This window comes from Bombina bombina, chromosome 3 (genome assembly GCF_027579735.1).
Source record: "Bombina bombina isolate aBomBom1 chromosome 3, aBomBom1.pri, whole genome shotgun sequence".
NCBI classification, from domain to species: Eukaryota; Metazoa; Chordata; class Amphibia; order Anura; family Bombinatoridae; genus Bombina; species Bombina bombina.
This window is the reverse complement of record NC_069501.1, coordinates 531,973,937-531,998,292: the sequence shown is the minus strand read 5'-3', so window position 1 is coordinate 531,998,292 and position 24,356 is coordinate 531,973,937. Positions and strand designations below refer to the sequence as shown.

Here is a 24,356-nt window from a genome sequence, read left to right as displayed (position 1 = left end):
AAAACATGGTGTGACCTTGATAAGCAAAATATTATTATCCTCAGTGTTTGATTTTGTCACTAATGTTCAATTTGACAATATATGTGAATGCAATGTGAGATGTAACCTTACCATATTATTGTATCTCCTTTATGTTGTAAATTTGCAAATGTTCACGAAATAAAGCTTGTTTTAAAAAAAAAATAAAAAAAAATGCAGTCTCCGTTAGTTTAGAAATTGAGACAGGCAGTTCTTCATATGGAAAATGGATGTCTTAAAATATTTATACATTCAGTTTGCTCCAACTTTATTATACAATGTCAGTTGAACATATTTAAAGGTACAGTAAAGTCAAAATTAAACTTTTATGTTTCTGATAGAGCAGGCAATTTTAAGCAACTTTCCAATTTACTTCTATGTTTGCTTTGTTCTTGTTAATTTTTTTTCTTGAAAAGCATACCTAGGTAGGCTCAGGAGCAGCAATGTACTACTGGGAGCTAGTTGCTGATTGGTGGCTGCACATATATGCCTCTTTTCATTGGCTCACTAGGTGTGGTCAGAAAACGCCCAGTAGTGCATTGCTGCTCCTTCAACAAAAGATTCAAAAGAATGAAGCAAATTGGAAAGTTGTTTAAAATTGTATTCTCTATCTAAATCATAACTATAACACTTTTAACCAAACACCTCTTTTTTATATTATTGTTTCTAATTTAAAGGGACATAATACTCATATGCTAAATGACTTGAAACTGATGCAGTATAACTGTAAAAAGCTGACAGGAAAATATCACCTGAGCATCTCTATGTAAAAAAGGAAGATATTTTACCTCACAATTTCCTCAGCTCAGCAGAGTAAGTTCTGTGTAAAAAGTTATACTCAGATGCTGCTCAGCTGCAGGTAAAAGAAGAAAAAAAAATGAAGAAATGAACAGCAGCCAATCAGCATCAACAATGCTGAGGTCATGAACTCTTTTACTGTGATCTCATGAGATTTCACTTAACTCTCATGAGATTTCATTGTAAACTTCCTTAAGCTGAATAGGGAAATAAGATGAGAGTGCACATAAGCTCGCTCCTTCCGCTGTCCCGGGACAGACATACTAATTTGTTGCTTAGACGTCCTTTACAATGTGATGTGGCTACTGAGAAACTTTTGAGGTAAAATATCTTTCTTTTTTACATAGTGATGTTCAGGTGATATTTTCTAGTCAGCTTTTTACAGCTATGCTGCATCACTTTCAAGTGTTTAAACATTTGGGTATTATGGCCCTTTAACAGACAGTTATTCAAAGCATTAAAATAAACCTATTTGTAACATAAAATTCAAAAACAAATTGCCCAACTGTAAAATAAGTATAATATTCCCGTTGAAACGTAAACACTATTTCTCTCATTAATAAGGTCAGATTTCTGATTTACTTATTATATTCCTGTAGAGCATTCAGTATTTCTTGCAGTATGCCATCTCTATTTTCTTTTGTAATCTGAAACACAAAAACATATATTTTAATTTTATATTTCAAATCATAATTATATATTTAATTGACTACATTTTAAAGTAAATATACAAATATTATTTTTTAATACAAGCACACATTTGGGCCTAAATATGATCCAATCTGCCTTAATTTTAATCTTTTTAAATATCAAACACTTAAAAGGGACATAATACTCATATGCTAAATCACTTGAAACTGATGCAGTATAACTGTAAAAAGCTGACAGGAAAATATCACCTGAGCATCTCTATGTAAAAAAGGAAGATATTTTATCTCACAATCTCCTCAGCTCAGCAGAGTAAGTTCTAAGTAAAAAGTTATACTCAGCTGCTCCCAGCTGCAGGTAAAAAAAAAAAAAATGATGAAATGAACAGCAGCCAATCAGCATCAGCAGTGCTGAGGTCATGAACTCTTTTACTGTGATCTCATGAGATTTGACTGAACTCTCATGAGATTTCATTGTTACACTGAATAGGGAAATAACATGAGAGTGCACGAGGCTCATCCTTTCAGCTGTCCCGGGACATACTAATATGCTGCTTAGAAATCCTTTACAATGGGATGTGGCTACTGAGGAACTTTTAAGGTAAAATATATTTCTTTTTTACATAGAGATGTTCAGGTGATATTTTCTAGTCCGCTTTTTACAGCTATGCTGCATCACTTTCAAGTGTTTAAACATTTGGGTATTATGGCCCTTTAAAGAGACAAAGTCAAAATTAAACTTTCATGATTCAGATGGAGCAGCAATTTTAAACAACGTCCAATTTATTTCCATTTACAAAATGTGCACAGTCTTTTTATATTTACACTTTTTGAGTCACCAGCTCCTACTGAGCTTGTGCAAGAATTCACAGAATACACATATGCATTTGTGATTGGCTGATGGCTGTCACATGATATAGGGGGAGTGGAAAGAGACATGTGCAGCAACTCTACCCATAATTAGAGGAAGGTGCAATAAATATATTTATTGTTTAATGTCCCTTTAAGTACATTCTTTATGTCACTGAATATTTAGATTTTAGTGAACAGAGGTGGATAATACGGATATGTATATTTAGATATATAGAAAGATAGATAGACGATCACATACAGACATTATTGATAGATTACATATGTACATTAATACTAAAAAAACATTTTAAAACAGTTAAGCTTACATATGTGAACTTTGCCTATCAATAAAAAACACTTTTAAATGTTTTAATTTTTTGAAATACATTTTTATTTACATTTTCAAAATAACAGTCAATTTCAACATTGTATAATACAGACGTATATAAAAAAATAACAATGACATAGTGCACAAGTAAATATAAACAATGATCAGTAATGCTAAGGAATTAAGTGACTGTCTCAGCTATAACATGTTACAAATGAAGTGTCCATAGTGTGATGAAGACAGTAATAAATTTAATAGAAAGTCGAGCCTACTTAGAATGACTGAACTGCCAATGATCATACAATAAATAAATAAATAAATAAACCTGGGGGGGGGGGGGGGTGCATGGGAGAGGAACAGGAGAAAGGGCTTCACACACAATATTTCATAGGACTAATTACACTACCAGGGCCACTTTGGGGTTTTCTGGAATTCCAAGGCTCCCATATCACACAATACAGGTCAAAATGTGTAATTTAGACTGATAATCATACTCCTACGTATTATGTAGGTACCTGACCCCTCACCAGTGGAGTGACCTGCTTCTTCTAGTTTCTGGCATAGAAAGCTTGATGGCCTTTAGAACATAAATTAACAGGAGTCTCTGAGATCTCAAAATCTTATTTTTTGTAAAGTAGTGCAGTAATGCAGACTCAGGCCTAACTTGCTTTGGATACCAAGGAAATTACATAGTTAAACGTTTTGGACCAAAGGCTGCACACCTGGGCATGTCCAGCAGACATGATAGAGAGAAGCTCAACCTCCTCACACCCCCAAAAACAGACTGGGGAACAGGAAGAGAATATTTTTGTAACCGGGTGTCACCTGGTTATTAGTTTATAGTATAGCTCATAAAGTGTGACACCATGAACCAAAAGTTTAGTGGAGAGGATCACAGCCGCCACCTTTGTGTTGCATACTACTTACCCCAATCTGATTCCCAATCCCTAATATATCTCATCTTGACAAAAGTAGGACACATTAGGAGGTACTTATAATATGTGGTTACATTTAAGGATGTGCATAAAATTGTCACTATCAATTGAATTATCCATTTCTGGGATCAGAATTGTGTGGTTGGTCGTTAAATGTAGTCACCAATCAGCTAGCGCTACCCAGGGTGCTGAACCAAAATGGTCCGGCTCATAAGCCTATATTCCAGCTTTTTCAAATAAAGATACTAAGAAAACAAAGAAAAATAGATAATAGGAGTAAATTAGAAAGTTGCTTAAATTGAATCATGAAAGAAAAATGTTGGGTTTCATATCCATTTGATTTAACTTCTTTTTAATTCTAGGTCAGTAATGGAGCCACTGTATAATTGTTACGTTGAATCTAGGAACTTACATTAAACACTTTAACATCTCGCCTGCTTCTTATCTCTTCAACAAGAGGTATTGGTTTTCCTTTGGGCACTGGAATAGTTCCAAACACCAAAGCACCAGGACAGTCCAGAGTTTTACGTACGGAATGAATGAACGATTGACTGAACAGCTCCATTTTACCAATCTCATCAATTACGCACAAGGTTTTTTGTTTTGGATTTGTACTTGTAACCTGTTGAGAAAGATCATAACTAATACAAAACTAATACAATAAATATAATCCTAATAAGCATTTTTTTTTTACTTTTTTTGAGGACAGATAAATTTCATGTGTCAGTTCAATATGAATTATTATGGAGGACTAAGTTAGTCAATTTAAACATGTTTATGTTTTTGTTATATTAGTAGTTATTATCTCAGAGCTTAAAGTGAAGGTAAAGTTTTTACCTTTGTAACACATCAATGCATTTGCAAATATTAACATAAGATAATCACTAAGTTTTTGTATCTAATACTTTACTATTTTTTATATATATATATATATATATATATATATATATATATATATATATATATATATATATATATATATATATATATATATATATATATATATACTCACTACCGTTTGTATTCTTACTCCTCCCAACCCCTATTTCCTGGTTTTGTGTTCTGTGACGTATAGAGCGGTCCCACCCGCTCTCTACGTCTCTCAAAAGCGCGTTCACAATGCACTCGTTGAACTGCGCATAGGCAGCAGAAAGTGACATCGCTGATTAGCGTATGCGTAGTTCAACGGCTAATTGGCGAATCCATTCACAACTCTCCAATACCAAAATAATCCCAATACGCATGCGCAAAACGGGAGCAAGCCTGGATTAATAGCTTCGGAGAAAAAGAATACTGCATCCGCATATGTGCAAGGAGGCTGATGACATGGGGTGAACGTCGCCTAACGGCCAGATTTTCAGTTGGTTTACTGAATAACATGATCCAGACAGAAAAAAATAAAACGGGTTGATTTTTGGAACTTCAGAAATTGATTTATAACGATGATAACTTGATTTACTTGATTCTTATTTAAACAGCATGTTTTTGTCATACCATACCCACTACAAAGATGGGTGAGCCAATGACAATCGGTATATAAATGCAGCCACCAATCAGCAGCTAGAACCTAAGTTCTTTGCTGATCCTGAGCTTACCTAGATAAACCTTTCAGCAACGATAACAAGAGAAGGAAGCAAATTAAATAATAGAAGTAAATTGGAAAGTTGTTTAAAATTGTATGCTCTGTCTATATCACAAATTATGTACTGTTGTACCCTAATAGCACAGTTTCATCACATTTTAAATTGCGTTACAGTACAAGAAGAGAATCCAGATCCAGTAACTGTATAATGATGTTAACAGAATAGTGTATGACAGGGGACCCATAACAAACTCATACGTCTCTGCGCTACCACAATGCTGCTTTACGATATATATTAATGTTGTAAAAGAAAAACACATTTTTATATTTCCTTAATGTCCCCTAAAATAAAAGTAGATACCATAGACACGAGAATTTTTTGAGAATACAATACCTCTTGTTGAGTGAATAAAACAATAGGTATTTTTACTTACATTGTTAAGTATTGGAAGCGCAAGGGTCTCAAAAGATATAACGTCCACCACATACTGCCCAACTCTGTATTCTCGCCGTCCTGTAGGTAAATCAGAACTGTAAAAACAAACACAGACTGCATTACTAAATGCTAATGGCTTATTAATCATATTACAATATGTGAATAGATTTTTTATATATATATATATATATATATATATATATATATATATATATATATATATATATATATATATATATATATATATATATATATATATATATATAGGCTCAAAATTTCAAGTCCCAAGCTACTAGCCAGGCCAAAATGTTACTCTCTTCGGATCACACCCATCACCTGCTCAAACCACATCCTCTAATCCAACCTCTCTTTGCATATGTTTAGCTGTTGTGAAACACCTTATTGTGCAGTACTTTTTAAAATATTTTTTTATTTTTTATTGAGGTTACGTACAATACACAACGTATGATAGAGCATTATGAGATACAGAAAGGAAAAAAGAGAATATTGGTTACCATTAGTTGTTATTAAATGCAAAGCATCTCAGATTATTATGAGTTAACAAATTAAACCTCTATTTTATCTTATATCCACAATTAGTTCCTCTTTGACATTAGGGGTCGCTTTTGGACCTTTGAAGACTGAAATAGACTATAATGAGGAAGTTGGCTTTTGAAATGGCCGCTCTTGGGCCTATAAGCTTGAGTATGGGGGGGGGGGATATCAGCAGACTAGAGCTGCTCAATAAGATAATAAGGAGGGGAACTGGGCTATTATAAATTTAAAATACAATACTCAACATTAAAGATTAAAGATAGGACGGAGGATTTTACAGTAGGGATCTATGACAGAGGACATATGGGTACTAATGGCTGTGGCTAATTAAGTTATCCAAGGGCGAGCTTGTAAGTGAAGTCACTGTAAAAGGAAAGTAGGTAGATTGCGTATCTCTCAAGGAGATGTGTTTTATCTGTGCTGATTTGTAGTATAGAGAGCAGGATTAACACATAACTAACAATTCTTATAAACTATAAGAATAACAATATTACAATGAAAAGCAATACATAGGCATCTTTTATCTCTAGTTTACTCAGATCGTATTCACACTACTAAAGAAGAGTATAAAAGCTAGGTACCCACTCAGGGCAAGTTTGATTAGCTATTAGACTGTGGGATTTCTCAATTAAGAGGAGATGTCTACTAACTATAGGGGAGTATACTAGGTCAAGCACCATTCCAAGCCAGAGGGATTTCATATTGGGACATAAGTGAAGCAACTCTTAGGGAAAAACATTGCCCCAACTATAATTCCGACTTATATGACTCTATATTAGTAATATATTATACATCTATACTAATCATACCTCAAGAAGTAGTGCAGACTTTAATCCTTTCCAATATTAGGCGAAAGGGGCATAAGAGATCTAAGGAGCATTTGGCATCAGATATAGTATAGGGAACCTGTTTCTAGTATCTCTAGATTCTAAAAACTACTGTCTGGAATATCTTAACTTTTAGCGTAACCCCTATGACATCATACCCTAATATCTCCCCCAGAATCTCAGCAGCTAGAGAGAACTCCACATGTTACACCTGATGATATGGTATAGGGCGAAAAGAGAAGCAGAATCAAGGAGATACAACATATGTGTGAAAGGATCTGGATTCATTGTTTAGGGGCTTAGTCAATTTATATATATGTCAATAAGCAAACACTTAACTCTGCACATAATCTGCTCTAAAGACTTTCCTACATAAAGGCCTCTAGTTACTAATTACATAACTATTTAAGAAAGCTAACTATTAGAACACTACGCAACAGCTATATGCCACATCAATAAACACTTAACAAGTAAAACATATTATAGGAGCAGTTGAAGAGATCATTGTCCGGTGATTTAGCCCCAGTCTTAACCAATTTGTGCTTTATTAGAACCACTCCGATTCTAACCTATGCCAGCACGAGTCAGGATCAAGTCACTGTGATATAAGTCCCAGCCCTTGTCAATATCAGCGACAATGTCTAATAAAGATACCCGGGTGAACTCTGCTATACACCGGGTCAGACAAACAGCTGCAGCAGAAATACCCTCTTTCTCGTTCGGAAGCTCTGGAGCAATATACCACCGTAAGAGTTCCGCATGCCCCTCCCAGTGACTGACCGCATCCTCCGACCAAGGCCACGGAGATGAGAGGGAGGCAGTCACTTTCTCAATTAGAGCTGGGGTGTGGAAGAACAGTTGCGGGTAGACCGGGTACACTACCTCTGGGAGCGGGGTGGCACTCTTTCCTCGGGACTCCGTCAAGACTACAGAGACACGATGTGGGTGAGTTGAGGAATGTGCCTCTGAGCGGAGCACACTGGTTACTGCCGTGACTTCATCCGGAGACCGTACATTTACTTTTGATTGATCGGTTAGGGATTGCTCTGCAGAGAGGTGGAGATCAATGGGATCAGAACCATCGGACAACGCACATGGGTGCCGGGCGCCATCTTTTATGGATGCTTCTAGGATGCAGACTCTTAGATCGGCGAACTTTGTGTCCATCTGTCGGCTTAACTCCAAAAGCATAGCAGCTATAGCTAGTCGGGGATCCTCCATCCTGCGAGTCAGCAAACAGAATAGCCCGTTATACCCGGAAGCCCGGGGGGGTTAGATAGAAAAACTTGCAGGCCGCCTCCGCACTCGGCTCGGTGTAGAGAGTAGACGTCCAAGTGGAACCTGTTCGGGTATAGTCCCCCAATTGAGGGTATCAGCCTTTTACACACTTGGTTTTTAAATGGGAGATCTGCTAAACTTGAGTAATCTGACGGAGGTCGTGCAGAATCAAGTGCGGATGGCGGCCTAAACTTATTGCTGGCTAGTTCAGATCCTGGGTGTTATTATAAGCCCAACTCGGCTCAGCTTGATAACACATAATATGTAGTAGTAGGTTGCTGTAGTTTACAGAAGGATTGAGAGCTATATATCTAGTAAAACTCTAAAATTATATAAATAGACCCAGGAGCTTCATGAAAAGCGACCGATCATGGCCTCTACTTAGCCACGCCCCCCATGTGCAGTACTTTTTAACATTTTTATAATTATTTTAAACTCTAACAAATTAAGCCCCTTTAATACAATTATCAAAAATATGTACATTTGGTGGATCTTTGGCACAGCGTATAGACAGCATGAGGTAAAGTTGTGTATACAAGGGCAGGTCCAACCTAAGGCAGCAGTGACACAAAACAAAACTGTTGCCTGAGATTCTTCTAAATTGCTCTATGCCGACACAAATGTGCTCTTTCTTCAAGGCAGCGCTCCACCATTTTGCCGCTGCGCCTACACTCCCAGCCTATGAGAGTGTGTGAATATTGATTCAACATCCACAGCGTTTAACTACTCACCTATATATAAAAAAACAAAAAATACACAGAAATGGACTGCACTCTCAGACTGGACAGGGTACGCATCCTAAGTCACTGCGACCCCACAGCCCTGATTACTTAGAGACAGTCATCTACAGGATACACATATCTTTTTTTTTTATATACAGTATATATATATATATATATATATAGATTTCTGGTTCATAGATCTTTAGGCATTTGTTAAAAGGATATGAAAGGGCAAAATAACTGTGTTTAGCCCCTGCAAAGCAATTTAACGCATGGTGAACACAACTGAAGAGCTAATGACAAGAGGCATATGTTTGTAGCCATCAATCACCAGCTAGCTTCCAGTAGTGTATTGCCACTGAGGATACATATGTATGCTTTTCAAAAAAGCATACTAAGAGAACAAAGTAAATTTGATAATAGAAGTAAAAGTTAAGACTACATGAGGTATCTGAATCCTGAAAATGTAATATTTGGCTTTCCTGTCCCTTTAATAATTAATGCTTTTAAACTCGTTGTCAGAAAGTAACATTTGTAACCTGTATAAATCCCTGCCTCACATGCTTCAATCATGTTGCAGGGTGGGTTTTGGCAGAAATATCGCTAATCAATAAGGAGGAAAGGGTAATCCAATGTGGTCTCTTATACAAAATGGTTAAATACCCTTTAAAATCTACAGCTATATCATAAATACATTTGCAATATACGCTCACGATTCATTTTTCCCCCTTTTCATGTAATTTAGTAGTATATTTAGGAGTAATTTAGGGAAGCATTTCTTTACAGAAAGGGTGGTTAATTCATGGGCCTCTATTTATCAAGGTCTGTCGGACCTGATCCGACAGTGCGGATCAGGTCCGACAGACCTCGCTGAATACGAAGAGCAATACGCTCTCCGTATTCAGCACTGCACCAGCAGCTCACAAGAGCTGCTGGTGCAACGCCGCCCCCTGCAGACTCGCGGCCAATAGGCCGCCAGCAGGGGGTGTCAATCAACCCAATCGTACTCGATCGGGTTGATTTCCGGCAATGTCTGTCCGCCTGCTCAGAGCAGGCGGACAGGTTATGGAGCAGCGGTCTTTGTGACCGCTACTTCATAACTGCTGTTTCTGGCGAGCCTGTAGGCTCGCCAGAAACACGGGGCATCAAGCTCCATTCGGAGCTTGATAAATATGCCCCATGGAATAAACTTCCATTAGAGGTGGCAATGACAAACACTGTGGGGGACTTCAAGAATGCCTGAGATAAGCATGAGGCTATCCTACCAACTAGATGAGTTTATACTTTATAAGAAATGTGGGCAAATATGTTGGGCCTATGGTTCTTATCTTATGTCAAAATCTATGTTTCTATTTCATTCTGATTTTTTTCCCCCAATTCTAACCCTGCAACATATCTGCCCCTAATTTGCCACAGAGGAGATAAGATACTGAAAACAATGCATGATTTGCTAACAAAATGGCGGTGGCTAATACAGGCTAACTGACCATTAACAATTGCAGTAATCAATATTAATGTACTCAGAAAGCAACTGATATATTAATTTATTGCAAGACTGCAGAAAAGTATTGCATATGTCCAAGGATTTAACCCCTTAACAACCAACGACGTACAGGGTACGTCCTACAAAAACCGGTTGTTAACAACCAAGGACGTACCCTGTACGTCGTCGGAGGTTTCAAGCTGTGGAAGCGATCCTGGTCGCTTCCATCCTCTTTCAAGGTAATGCCGTGATGCCTCGATATTGAGACATCACTGCAATACCTTTTTTCACACACAGATGTAGAGAGAGCCACTCTGTGGCCCTCTCTGCATCGGCCAGCGATGGTGCCGATCATTGGTGGGTGGGAGCCATTGCAGGGAGGCGGGTGGACGGCCCATCGCTAGCAAACTTCCGGCCAGCAGTGGGAAATCACTCTCGGGAGCGTGCGCGCACACGCGCCTGCAATCTGTCCGTTTTAAGTGGTTGGAGAGAGTGATGGGAGAGGAGGGGGGGAATAATGTTTTGAAAGGAATCTGGGAGGGGGAGGGTATTGAGGGGGGGCAGCTACACTACAGAAAGAGTAGGGTTTATTTAAAAAACAAATTTGATTGCAAAGTGGGTACTGGCAGACAGCTGCCAGTACCCAAAACGTTGGCAAATAGTTAGCAGACTTTCTGCCAATACTGAAGATGGCGGTGACAATAGTGAGTTAGGGGAGGGAAGAGAGCTGTTTGAGAGTGGTCAGGGAGGGAACAAGGGGTGGGATGTGTCAGGTGGAAGGCTGATCTCTACTCTAAAGCTAAGATTAACCCTTCAAGTTCCCTAAAAGCGACCTAATTAACCCAGTCACTGCTGGGCATAATACAAGTGTGGCATTTAGCGGCCTTCTAATTACCAAAAAGCAATGCCAAAGCCATATATGTCTGCTATTTCTGAACAAAGGGGATCCCAGAGAAGCATTTACAACCATTTGTGCCATAATTGCACAAGCTGTTTATAAACAATTTCAGTAAAAATCCTAAAGTTAGTGAAAAAGTTAACTTTTTTTTTTTAATTTGATCGCATTTGGCGGTGAAATGGTGGCATAAAAAAATATATCAAAATGGGCCTATATCAATACTTTGGGTTGTCTACTACACTACACTACAGCTAAAATTAACCCTACAAGCTTCCTAATTAACCCCGCCCTTCACTACTGGGTCAAATACAAGTGTGGTGCGCGGTGGCATTTAGCGGCCTTCTAATTACCAAAAAGTAATGCCAAAGCCATATATGTCTGCTATTTCTGAACAAAGGGGATCCCAGAGAAGCATTTACAACCATTTGTGCCATAATTACACAAGTTGTTGGTAATCAAATTTCAATGAGAAACCTAAAGTTTGTGAAGTTCATTTGATCGCATTTGGCGGTGAAATGGTGGCATGAAATATACCAAAATGTGTTTTTTCCCCATTTTTTCATCATATTTTATAATTTTTTTTATAGTAAATTATACGATATGATATGATGAAAATAATGGCATCTTTAGAAAGTCCATTTAATGGCGAGAAAAAGGGTATATAATATGTGTGGGTACAGTAAATGAGTAAGAGGAAAATTACAGCTAAACATAAACACAGCAGAAATGTAAAAATAGCCCTGAAAATGGAAAAGTGCTGTGGTCCTTAAGGGGTTAAAGGGACAGTCAAGTCCAAAAAAACAAACAAAAAACTTTCATGTTTCAAATAGGGCATGCAATTTTAAACAACTTTACAATTTACTTTTATCACCAATTTTGCTTTCTTCTCTTGGTAATCTTAGTTGAAAGCTAAACCTAGGAAGGCTCATATTATAAGAGGCGGCCTTCAAGGGCTTAGAAATTATCACATGCTTTTTTATTTGCTTTTCACAACAACAGGGGAGAGCTAGTTCATGTAAACCATATAGATAACATTGTGATCACGCCCGTGGATTGTGGCAGACACTGCACTAATTGGCTAAAATGTCAATAGATAATAAATAAAAGGGATTATCTATCTTTTAAAACAACAAAAAATCTGGTGTTGACTGTCCCTTTAAATGAACCAGTGATTAGCAATTACAATTTTAACTATGAAGCATCTAGCATTTGAGAGGATGACCATGTTATATCTGTTAACCCAGGCTTAAAATAACATTTTCCATACCCAATTCTTGATAAGATTCCACGTTTCCCTGACAATGTTACAACATCAAATCCAATTCTTCTGCCTCCTTGTCTAACTTCCTCTGTGTAAAATCCGTCAATGGGAACACCAGATGATTTTAAAACATCAGAAGCTTTTTGAATTAGGGTCGTTTTCCCAACACCTAGAAGGAATATACACAGTATAGTTTTCTAAAATAAAAATACCATAATTAAAATGATGTGCAGGAAGGACAACACTATTCTGTACTATAGCTTAATACGCTCATACAATTTACCATAACTGTATTAAAGGCACACATTGGCAGGGTTGCAGCCATAATTAGTGTTCTCAAGTATTATAAGGCCCAAACTCTGTCAGGGTGAGGTTCTAACCCACGTCCCTTGATCATGTTACCTAGCTTGGCTGCTTTTTGAGGGGCGGCAATAGCAATCCTCTCCCTTACCACGGCTGTCACAGTGCATGGGGAGTGAGAAAGATTGGAAGTGGCACTGTTAGCTAAGTGGTTAATCCCTCTATAGCAGGGTTCTTCAAACTACGGGTCGGGACCCATTACTGGGTTGCAACACCATGTTTACTGGGTCACAACTTGTGTGTGTGTTGTATGAGAGTATGTGTGGTGTGTGTGTTGTAGGAGAATATGTGTGGTGTGTGTTGTAGGAGAGTGTGTGTTGTAGGAGAGTATTTGTGCTGTATGAGTTGTAGGAGAGTGTGTGTGTGTGTTGTAGGAGAGTGTGTGTAGTGTGTGTTGTAGGAGAGTGTGTGTAGTGTGGTGTGTGTAATATAAGAGTATGTGCGGTCTGTGTGTGTTGCATGAAAGTGTGTGTGTTGTATGAGAGTATGTGGTGGGTGGGTGCGTCTTGTATAAGAGTGTGTGTGTTGTATGATAGTGTGTGTGTGGTGTGTGTAATATAAGAGTATGTGTGTGTTGTATGATAGTGTGTGCGGTGTATGTAATATAAGAGTATATGCGGTCTGTGTGTGTTGTATGAGAGTATGTGGTGGGTGGGTGTTGTATAAGAGTGTGTGTAAAAAGACAACAGGACCAGCACACACCTTTTGAGAATGTCCCATGTACATTGTATAAGAGTAAGTCTTGGTGCAGCACCTGGAGGATCTCCCTTTCCAGGGTCCTAATGTATACTTCAAACAGAACACACAGGTAGCACAAAAAAATAAGGCAACAGCACCTTTATTGAGCAACGATTCAAGGCTCCTGCCCCTTTATCAAGCTTGATAAAGGGGCAGGAGCCCCGAAACGTTGCTCAATAAAGGTGCTGTTGCCTTATTTTTGTGTGCTACCTGTGTGTTCTGTTTGAGAGTGTGTGGTGTGTGCGTTGCATGAGAATGTGTGTAATATGAGAGTATGAGTGGTGTGTGTGTGTGTGTGTGTGTTGTATGAGAGTGTATGTGGTAGTGTGTAGATTTTATGAGAGAGTGTGTTTGTTTGTGTTGTAGGAGAGTGTGTGTGTGTTATTACCTTTTACAACACTTTCAAGTTTGACTACAATCAGATATAAAGTACACACACATTTTAGTCACTTTGCCAAAAAATTGCAGCTATCTTGTTGTATATTACTTAAGAAATGTTCAGACCAAGCATAAACATAGGGTCATGAAGGTATATTGTATCATTGCACTGGGTCTTTAACAAAAGTTTGAAGAACCCTACTCTATAATGTTTTACTAGCTGCCAAGAAGTTAATAAGACAACTGTGTGCTACAAACGTATTTGCCTTTTCTTGCTGAAAAAAAAAAATGAACAGTGGATGGTTGCTGAAGTTTATTAATTTCAGATATGTTGTGATTATGCTCGCTAAAAGCAAACAGTTGAAAAATAAAAAAAATAAATCAAGACATGCTCAGTAGCAATTTAGCAGGATAAATTGGTGTATATGGGTCTGTATGCTTGGAGGGAAGCACCTGTGGAGCAGTGTATAATAATTACTATAAACACACACATTGTTACAAAAAGAAAAGAAGAAATGTAATGGCAACAGCTTACATTTGATTCCAGAGCTTAAAGGGACACTGAACCCCCCCAAAAAAAAGGGAGCATAAAATCCAAAGAAAGTTAAAAAAACAATACACTTATTAAATGTACTATCCGTTTAAATTGTTTACCGTTTTGCCGCAATTAATTTTCAAGCTTTTCTTATTTTTCAAACTCCCTCCTGGGGTACCAATTCAGAGCATCCTATCCTGGATGACAACCCAGGTAGGAATATGGCGGACTTTATCCGCAATGCGTATATGAAAACTTCAGAAACGTCACTCACTGTTTCTCTGTATTGAAAGCAGCAGACCCGTTCTGAAATAGAGCGGGTGTGCTGCTCTCAATAGAGAGAAACAGTGAGTGATGTAGCTGTGCGTTAGTATAGTGTGTCCATTAGTATACTTCAGGCAGCATCGGCTTCACAAAACAAATTGCGCATGCGCAAGGTGGCAAGGAGGGGATTAATTGTATTCAAAGAATAGGGATCCTATTGGCGGATTATAATGGCAATTGTACAGCCCACATTAGTGGGTTGTCTGGACTGATATCATTAGAAGAAAATAAAAATACATTTTATATATGGTACACTCATCGTTGGACAATGAAAGTAGGGGGATTTTATAACTTTATTCATTAGAAAACCATTTTCATATTCGTAATACACCAACAAAAATAAGTATAGTAATCCTTTAACGTAGGGGTGGGCAGACTTTTGTAAGGCAAGGGCTACCTCTAATTTTATTCCATGTGATGTGGTCACCTAACAAAAAAAACAAAAAACATCAGTTGCTGGCTGAAATTTTTTTGTTGTTGCAACAAATAGGACCTGCTGGCTGAAAATTGTATTTTTGCCACAAATAATGCAGCTTTAAAAATCAGCTGCGCTCTTTACTGCAAGAGCTCTCTCTTTACGTCACACTGGGACCATTAAGCAACCTTATCTGTGTACCGCGCCTGCAAATGAATACGTAGTCTCACAATAAGGATGGCTCAAGTCTAGGGCTAGCGGAGTAGTCAAGCCTGGAACACATGGGAAACCCACAGCTCAGGTACAATTATGACAATGAACTATTCTCAGTCATTCATAGACTGACTCATTCTACAAAGTAATTTTATTGGCTGGACGCCATGTCAGGTTGATTAGTGGGCAGGTCCTGTTGGCTGCTCTCCATCTGTCCGCTACTAGCTGAGGACTACTGCAAATAGTTGGGATAGTGACAGCGGCAGGCTCTGTACCGCCTACACAGCAACCAGAGACTGGTATAGCAGCAACAGCACTGACCTGCACAATCTGGTGACAACAAATTCTGGGGACAGAAGTCTGCAGTAACTAGCACAGTATAGCTAATATTAGTGTGTCAGAGAACGTATCAGAGAGCAGCATCAAAGCCTGGTACAGAGTAAGTAAAAGAACCTGAGGGGAGTAACAGACCCTGGGGGGAAAAGCAACACCAGACCATTCATCGAGCAGATCCTGGTGACAAGTAACGGAGGACACAACTAGAAAGTAGCAGCAGAATATCAGACAAAGCAGGACCTGGAACTGCCAAACCCAGGGAAATCGAGCAGCATCTCAGCCTGGTGCATGAAGAATCGGTACTATGGACTGACCGCTATTGAGACAAAAAGTAGGAGAGTTTGGGACAGGCAGTAACCAAAGCTGGGGCAGCGAGTTCAGCTACAGCCATGTCACTTTTCTTTCATTGTTCAGATAGAAAGATGCTTACAATTGCATGCTCTAATTTACTCCTATTATCAACTTTTCTTTGTTCTCTTGCTATCTTTATTTATAAAGCAGTAATGTAAAGCTTAGGAGCTAGACCATTTTTAGTTCAGAATCTGGGATACGCTTGCTTATTGGTTGGCTAAATGTATACACCAATAAGCAAGCACTATCCAGGGTGCTGAACCTAAAATGGGCTGGCTGCTAAGATTTACATTCCTGCTTTTTAAATAAAGATAGCAAGAGAACGAAGAAAAATTGATAATAGGAGTAAATTAGAAAGATGCTTAAAATGGCATGCTCTATCTGAACAATGAAAGAAAAAAAATTGGGTTTAGTATCCCTTTAACACTGTGAAATCCATTTATTGCTGTAATCTTGATGGACTAGTTTTATTTCAGAAATTCTATGCTTTTCAATGTTTGATTTGGAACAAACTCTAGCATTGACATATTTTTTGATGATTCTGGGCAACCAAGGATTAAATCATTGTAGTAGATACATAATATAAATGTTTTGAATAAGCAAAATAATCTTTGTAATTTTCTTTTGAAAGAAAGTAAAGACATTTGCTTTGAGTGTTTGCCACTCCTCCAATAGCACACGCCTGTACATTACGCTCACATCAGCTCTCGGTTTGCTGATCTTGTGTCTGCAGCAAAGTGAGAGAATTATTAGTAAAAATAAATGCATTTTTTGGCCATTGATAATCAATAGCAATTAGTCTCACTGTCTAACTCCATGTAACTAATATGTAGGCTTCTTCCCCAATCTGCACGCAGTGTTACCTTTAATTTCTCTGAGCAGTGTGCACAAAAATTTGGCCTGTGCAATATGTTTGGCCAAGTGCGCACATTTAAAGAGGTACAAAATTAGCTATGTGCTTACCTCCCATTAAACAAAATATGAACAAAAAAGTTACTCACTCATACTCAAACACACGTTTACAAACACTCACAACACACACACCCTCACTCATACACAAACACACACACCCTCAAACACACATGTTTACAAACACTCACAACACACACACCCTCACTCATACACAAACACACATGTTTACAAACACTCACAACACACACACCCTCACTCATACACAAACACACACACACTCAAACATACATGTTTACAAACACTCACAACACACACACCCTCACTCATACACAAACACACACACACACACACACTCAAACACACATGTTTGCAAACACTCACAACACACACACCCTCACTCATACACAAACACACACACCCTCAAACACACATGTTTACAAACACTCACAACACACACACCCTCACTCATACACAAACACACATGTTTACAAACACTCACAACACACACACCCTCACTCATACACAAACACACACACACTCAAACATACATGTTTACAAACACTCACAACACACACACCCTCACTCATACACAAACACACACACACACACACACACACACACTCAAACACACATGTTTGCAAACACTCACAACACACACACCCTCACTCATACACAAACACACACACACACTCAAACACACATGTTTACAAACACTCACAACACACACACCCTCACTCATACACAAACACACACACACACATTTAAACACACGTTTGCAAACACTCACAACACACACACCCTCACTCATACACAAACACACACACACACACACTAACACACATGTTTACAAACACTCACAACACACACACCCTCACTCATACACAAACACACACACACACTCAAACACACATGTTTATAAACACTCACAACACACACACCCTCACTCATACACAAACACACACACACACACACTCAAACACACATGTTTACAAACACTCACAACACACACACCCTCACTCATACACAAACACCTTTAAACACATATGTTTACAAACACTCACAACACACACCCTCACTCATACACAAAAACACACATGCTTACAAACACACACCATCACTCATACACACACACACACACACACACTCAAACACACGTTTACAAACACTCACCCTCACTCATACATGCTCAGACACATACAAACATGTATATACACACACTCACATATACATACACAGCCCATGTGTCCTGACATTAAATAGATATGAAACCCAAAATATTTCATGATTCAGTCAGAACATGCAATTTTAAACAACTTTCTAATTTATTTATATTATAACATTTTCTTTGTTCTTTTAATATCATTTTGTTGAAAAGAAAGGACGTAATGCATAGGAGCCAGACATTTTTTAGAGCAATATATGGCAGCAGTTTTGCAAGAGCACTCCCATGTAGTGCCCCAGATGCCTACCTAGGTATCTCTTAATATAACACATACCATGAGAACAAAGCAAATTTAAAAATAGAAGTGAATTGAAAACCTTTTTTTTTTTAAAAATGATATGCTCTGTCTGAATCACAAAAGAACATTTTTGGCTTTCATATCCCTTTAATAAAAAGAATTTTATATGCCTTCATTTTCATTTATAAAACAAGATTGTGTGAAGAGTTGAAGACATTTAGCCAAACAAAACGTACGTTTGAAGAACAAGCGAAGGTCAGCAGCAACCTCCTATTCCTTTCTGGCTTATTGCTTCACTGCTGTTTGGTTAATAATTGTAACTTAGACTACTGTAGCAGGGACCTCTCCTGCTCCCCTGTCTCCCTGTGCACAGTACATTACCAAATATTGTGGGGACCTCCCAAAAAATGTAAACGACCCCCCAGGGGTCCCCATCCTCAGTTTAAGAAGCACAGAATTAAAGTACCAGTAAATACAGTAAATTTGCACAATAAACCACTGCATGATAAAAAGACAATACAATAACACTTGGTCTGAACGTCAAATCAGTAGTAGATTTTTTTCTGACAAGTTTCAGTTATGTCTATTTCCACTCCCCCCTGTACCATGTGACAGCCATCAGCCAATCACAAATGCATACACGTATATTCTGTGAATTCTTGCACATGCTCAGTGAGAGCTGGAGACTCATAAAAAGACTGTGCTCATTTTTGTTAATGAAAATAAATTGGAAAATTGTATAAAATTGCATGGTCTATCTGACTTGAGTGTCCCTTTAAATTCACTGATATTGGTAAGGGAATTTCTGTCTATTTAGAGTGTGAATAGAAGTACATTTTGGTAGTGCCTGTCTGTAACAGCATCATATGCACTCATAGCACTGCTGGCCACCAACATAGAAGTTGTTACCATTAGCAAATATTTATTGAGACACCAATATTCAGTCCCTAACCTCACCTTCTCTACTACTTCAGAAATAAACAACTTTCACTTTACATTCTTTAAAGGGCCACTGTAAGTAAATATTTTCTATGCCTGTTACTAACTACCCCAAATACGCTTTTTATCAATAGCATTTCATTAACATATCTGTACCGTACATCAGAAATCTTGTCTGCAAATTTAATTGTTTTCCAAACCCACTCCGTGGGTATCCTTTGCTCTGTACCAATCCGTTTACAATACCTAGGTTTCAAAATGGCGCTTTAAACACAATTTCATTGGTTTAAGTATTTTGAACACACTGTGCTGAAAATAGTGGGCAGGATAACGTGACATCATCAGGGAATAAAAGATATAACTTTTAGAACGTTATGAAACTTCGTTTTGGAGAAAATATAGGTCAGTAGGTTTTAATTAATGTTTATTATTAACTTTAATATGTTAGTTGTTTAGCTTAAAAATTATAACAGAAAGTAATCCTTTCATAGAACAGTGACCCCTCTCTCTCTGATTGTTTGCAGCCTTGTACAATTGAGCCTGCAACTCATATTTATGAAACAGTAGTTTAAACCGCTGCTTCCTAAATAATCTCTGCCAATTTAGAAAAATCTAATTTGCTGCTGACAGATGACACTGCATGTGCCGGCTACAGCTACACAAAAACAGCGCGTCTCTAAGCCTTTCACTGCCACTGAAACCAGCAGAAGGAACTGAAAGGCCAAGTGTGACTGTTTACCTATAAATATCTACATTCTGTCTGCAATATAACTGCCCAAGCAAGGTGTTTTTTCCGTTTGGAGGCTCTTTTTCCGGATTTCTCTGAAGTCTTGCCTGTGAAGTGGTCAGCGTCTGAGCTCCAAGGTGATCCGTGGAGTGTAAAGGATAGATCATGACCCCTGGCAGAAAGGAGAACCGGATGCGGCGCAGACCTTCGGTTACTAATGTGTAAGTACCGATGTGCTTTTGCTTTGTGAAGCATTTGATATCTACCTAAGCGGACGCTTATGTTTTCTACCTAGACGCCATACAGTTCCCAAGATCCGCTTACCCTCTGGGAGGTTTGAATGTCTATCAATCTACATCTACCCTGCTGACAAATCTGGGGGACGTTTTGGAGAAATACGCTGGAGTAAAAATCTACTAAAGAGTATCAACCTCTGCTTAAGAAGGAACTTATAACTATTTTATTTTTATTTGTATCTATTTTTGCTATTAATATACACTGTATTTTTTGTAATCATATGTTTCTTTGTTTCTAAATGTTTGAATACATTTGAAATTTGTGATATTTTTTTTTGCATTAGTTAAGACCGGTCAACAATATAGGTTAGATTAGTGTATATATATGTATTTGTTTTTTGAAATTTTTAATGGAATTTAATTAAATGTATTTTAATAGAAATTAATTGCTTTTGAATCTCCTATTTTGGCCTCTTTTAGAATCAATTCTATGCCAATTTTAATATTCCAATAAACTGATTTAGTTTAATCTATTTTTGAGCCTTTTTTTCCCTGAGTTTAAGACCTTTTTCCATGAGTTTAAGACTTAAAACATTTTATTGTACGGTTATATAATTCAAGGTGCACATGGTGATCTAATCAAATTTTGATACCATTTGTAGTATATTCCTTTCACCTCTCACACTATTAACTTTAGCATCCCTTTTTGGGTTTGCGCACCTATAAGTTATTAAATTAGATTTCTTTATTCTGTGGGGAGTTTTGGGGGATCTCCCTGTGTTATAGGTGTTTGTTTTTGGTTATTTTGCGCTTGTCTCATTGTTTCTTCAATTTAGAAAAATCACCCCGGACTCATTCAACCAGGGTGATTGAGAAGCACTGCTCTCACATAAATGGTTGTACCTTGAGACCAGGCAGCATCGCCCATGGAATGCTAAATATGGGGAACAAATATGCCCCAAAAAGTGCAATAACATGCGGACAGTTTCACAACATGTGAACCTTGTCTGTTCGCAAATTGATAAATCTAGCCCTAAGTGTCACTTTATAATACAGGTGGCCCTCGGTTTACAACGGTTCAATTTACACAGTTTCAGAATAACAACCTTTTTTTCCAGTCATGTGACTGCTATTGAAAAGCATTGAGAAGCAGTGCATTTATTAAAATAGCCAGTAGGTGGAGCTGTCCGCTTGTGTTGCAGCAAAGCCAAGCAAGCTGAAATTAATCAGTTTAACCAGACCTGAGCTATCGAGCAGATTTCAAAGGAACAAGATCTTCCTGTCTATAAATCAGTCCAGATTGGAATGCATAGAAAGAACTATTTGCAGAAAAATGCAAGTGAAGTCTGTGTTGTGTGATTATTTTATTAGGTTTATAATGCTGTTTAGCATTTAAAGTCTTCATTTCAAAGCTTTAAAAATAATGTATTAGGTGTTACTTATGACAATTTTGAGAGGGGCCTGGAACCTAACTCCCTCACTTCCCATTGACTTACATTATAAACTGGGTTTCAATTTACAACGGTTTCGATTTACAACCATTCCTTCTGGAACCTAACCCCGGCGTAAACTGAGGGCTACCTGTAGTTGCAAAACTGCACACTGTGCTAAAAAACTTATTTAACTTTGATGTGACCAGTTAGGGCTAGATTTTGTAACATACTTAGATTACAGTACCTGTCTAGGAAATATGGAACAAGCAGATTTTTTTTAAAGCAAATGCAGGGTATTTTGCAGCAGAAGCAAGCAACAAACATTTATATTGCAATGTTAATTCCTTTTCATAAATGAATATATTGGGAATTAAGTCAAAATCAAGTCAAAAATAAACTTTCATGATCCAGATAGGGCATACACTTATAAAGAACTTTCCAATTTACTTTTAGCATTAAATTTGCTTTGTTATCTTGGTATTCTTTGTTGAAAGCTAAACCTTGAACCTTGGTAGGCTCATATGCTAATTTCTAAGCCCTTAAAGGCCATCTCTTATCTCAGGGCATTTTGTTAGAATTTCTCAGCTGGACAGTGCTAGTTCATGTGTGCCATATAGATAACTGTGGCTAAAATGCAAATCTGTCAAAAGAAAATAGATAAGGGGGCTGTCTGCAGAGGCTTAGATACAAGATAATCAGATATAAATAGTCTATTATAACAGTATTGGTTATTTAAAACTGTGGAATTGGTAGTTAAGGGATTATCTATCTTTTTAAATAATAAAACTATTTCCCCCTTAATGTGTTACAACTGCTAATTTTTTGCTAATTTCAATTTCAACCCATTGAGGCATGTACTTCCCACAGAGCCTGTGGGAAGTACATGCCTAATTATCTTCTCTTTCTCATATATATATATATATATATATATATATATATATATATATATATATATATATACACACACACACACACCACACAGGTGGCCCTTGTTTTACAATGGTTCAATGTACACCGTTTCAGAATAACAACCTTTTTTTCTAGTCATGTGACGGATATTGAAAAGCATTGAGAAGCAGTGCATTTATTAAAATAGCCAGTAGGTGGAGTTCTCCGCTTGTGTTGCAGCAAAGCCAAGCAAGCTGAAATTAATCAGTTTAACCAGACCTGAGCTATCGAGCAGATTTCAAAGGAACAAGATCTCCCTGTCTATAAATCAGTCCAGATTGGAATACATATAAAGAACTGTTTGCAGAAAAATGCAAGTGAAGTCTGTGTTGTGTGATTATTTTATTAGGTTTATAATGCTGTTTAGTAAATGTTTTTGTTCATTTAACTTAGTTTAATTATATATTCTGTGTTGTGTGATTATTTTATTAGGTTTATAGTGTTGTTTAGCATTTAAAGTCTTCATTTCAAAGCTTTAAAATTAATGTATTAAATGTTACTTATGACAATTTTGAGAGGGGCCTGGAACCTATCACCCTCACTTCCCATTGACGTACATTATAAACTGGGTTTCAATTTACAACGGTTTTGATTTAAAACCATTCCTTCTGAAACCAAACCCTGGCATAAAATGACAAAATATATTAAAGAGGTTATTTGTGAACAATTTAATAAAACAGGTAAAATAGATCATTAGGAACACATTACAGTGGAGGGGGGGGGGGGGGATACAGTACACTGTCCCTTTTATATCTGTCACAATATTTTTGTTTACAAATAAAATAAACATTTTGGGTACTTGCTAGTTATTTGGGGCCAATGTTACCAGATATAAATATACTAGGTATGTGTATTGCTATACAATTAAAAGCATATATGTCAAATGCAGTACTATTTATAAACAAACACTTTCTTTAGTACCTACCATAATTAATTAGCAATAATAAAAGCAGCAGCGCAATAAGATGATATAATACTGGTACAAAACAATATGGAAGTTTACCTGGGGGCCCTGTTAGGAACACGTGCTTATACATAGTGCTTTCAGCTGCCTTTGCTGCTGTGTAGATTTTCCCTGCAGCTCCTCCTTTACAGGAGCAGGAAATGATGCAGAGATAGGAAGAGACTGACAGCTGCACGATGCGTCCCATACCTAGTAATGGCTGCTGGGGTATTTCTGTCACTTTTCACAACGATTCTAATTTATTTGAGTAATCTTAAAAAAAACATTAAACTTTTTTTTATTTCCTCTTTGTTGTTTTCTAATTATTCTGGTATTATCAGTATGTCTCTAAAACTTGCGTTTTTGTTTTTCATTAGTTTTTTTTCTTCAACTGTTGAGCCCTAAACTGACTTCATAGTGAAAAAATAACATTCTCTAATTTGTTAGAGCAATGCTATGTGTTTAACCCTAGCTGTGTGTGACTGCCT

At 37.5% G+C, this 24,356-nt stretch overlaps 1 protein-coding gene across 1 annotated transcript; it reads right to left on the bottom strand.

Moving 5' to 3' along the window:
- Positions 1-261: 261 nt before the first annotated feature.
- Positions 262-24,052, bottom strand: NTPCR (nucleoside-triphosphatase, cancer-related). Its single transcript, XM_053704765.1, has 5 exons — positions 23,929-24,052; positions 12,627-12,789; positions 5,595-5,691; positions 3,991-4,200; positions 262-1,463 (listed from the first exon to the last, which is right to left on the bottom strand). Exons 1-5 carry the CDS (start codon positions 23,960-23,962, stop codon positions 1,395-1,397), a joined length of 573 nt encoding a protein of 190 aa, XP_053560740.1. The 5' UTR covers positions 23,963-24,052; the 3' UTR covers positions 262-1,394.
- Positions 24,053-24,356: the final 304 nt, after the last annotated feature.

Coding starts and splice junctions, on each gene's coding strand:
- NTPCR (XM_053704765.1), bottom strand. CDS start 23,962: ATGTATAAGCACGTGTTCCTAACAGGGCCCCCAG. Junction 5,692..12,626: donor GGAATCTTATCAAGAATTGG/GTATGGAAAATG, acceptor TTGTTTTTACAG/TTCTGATTTACCTACAGGAC. Junction 4,201..5,594: donor CGCTTCCAATACTTAACAAT/GTAAGTAAAAAT, acceptor CTTTCTCAACAG/GTTACAAGTACAAATCCAAA.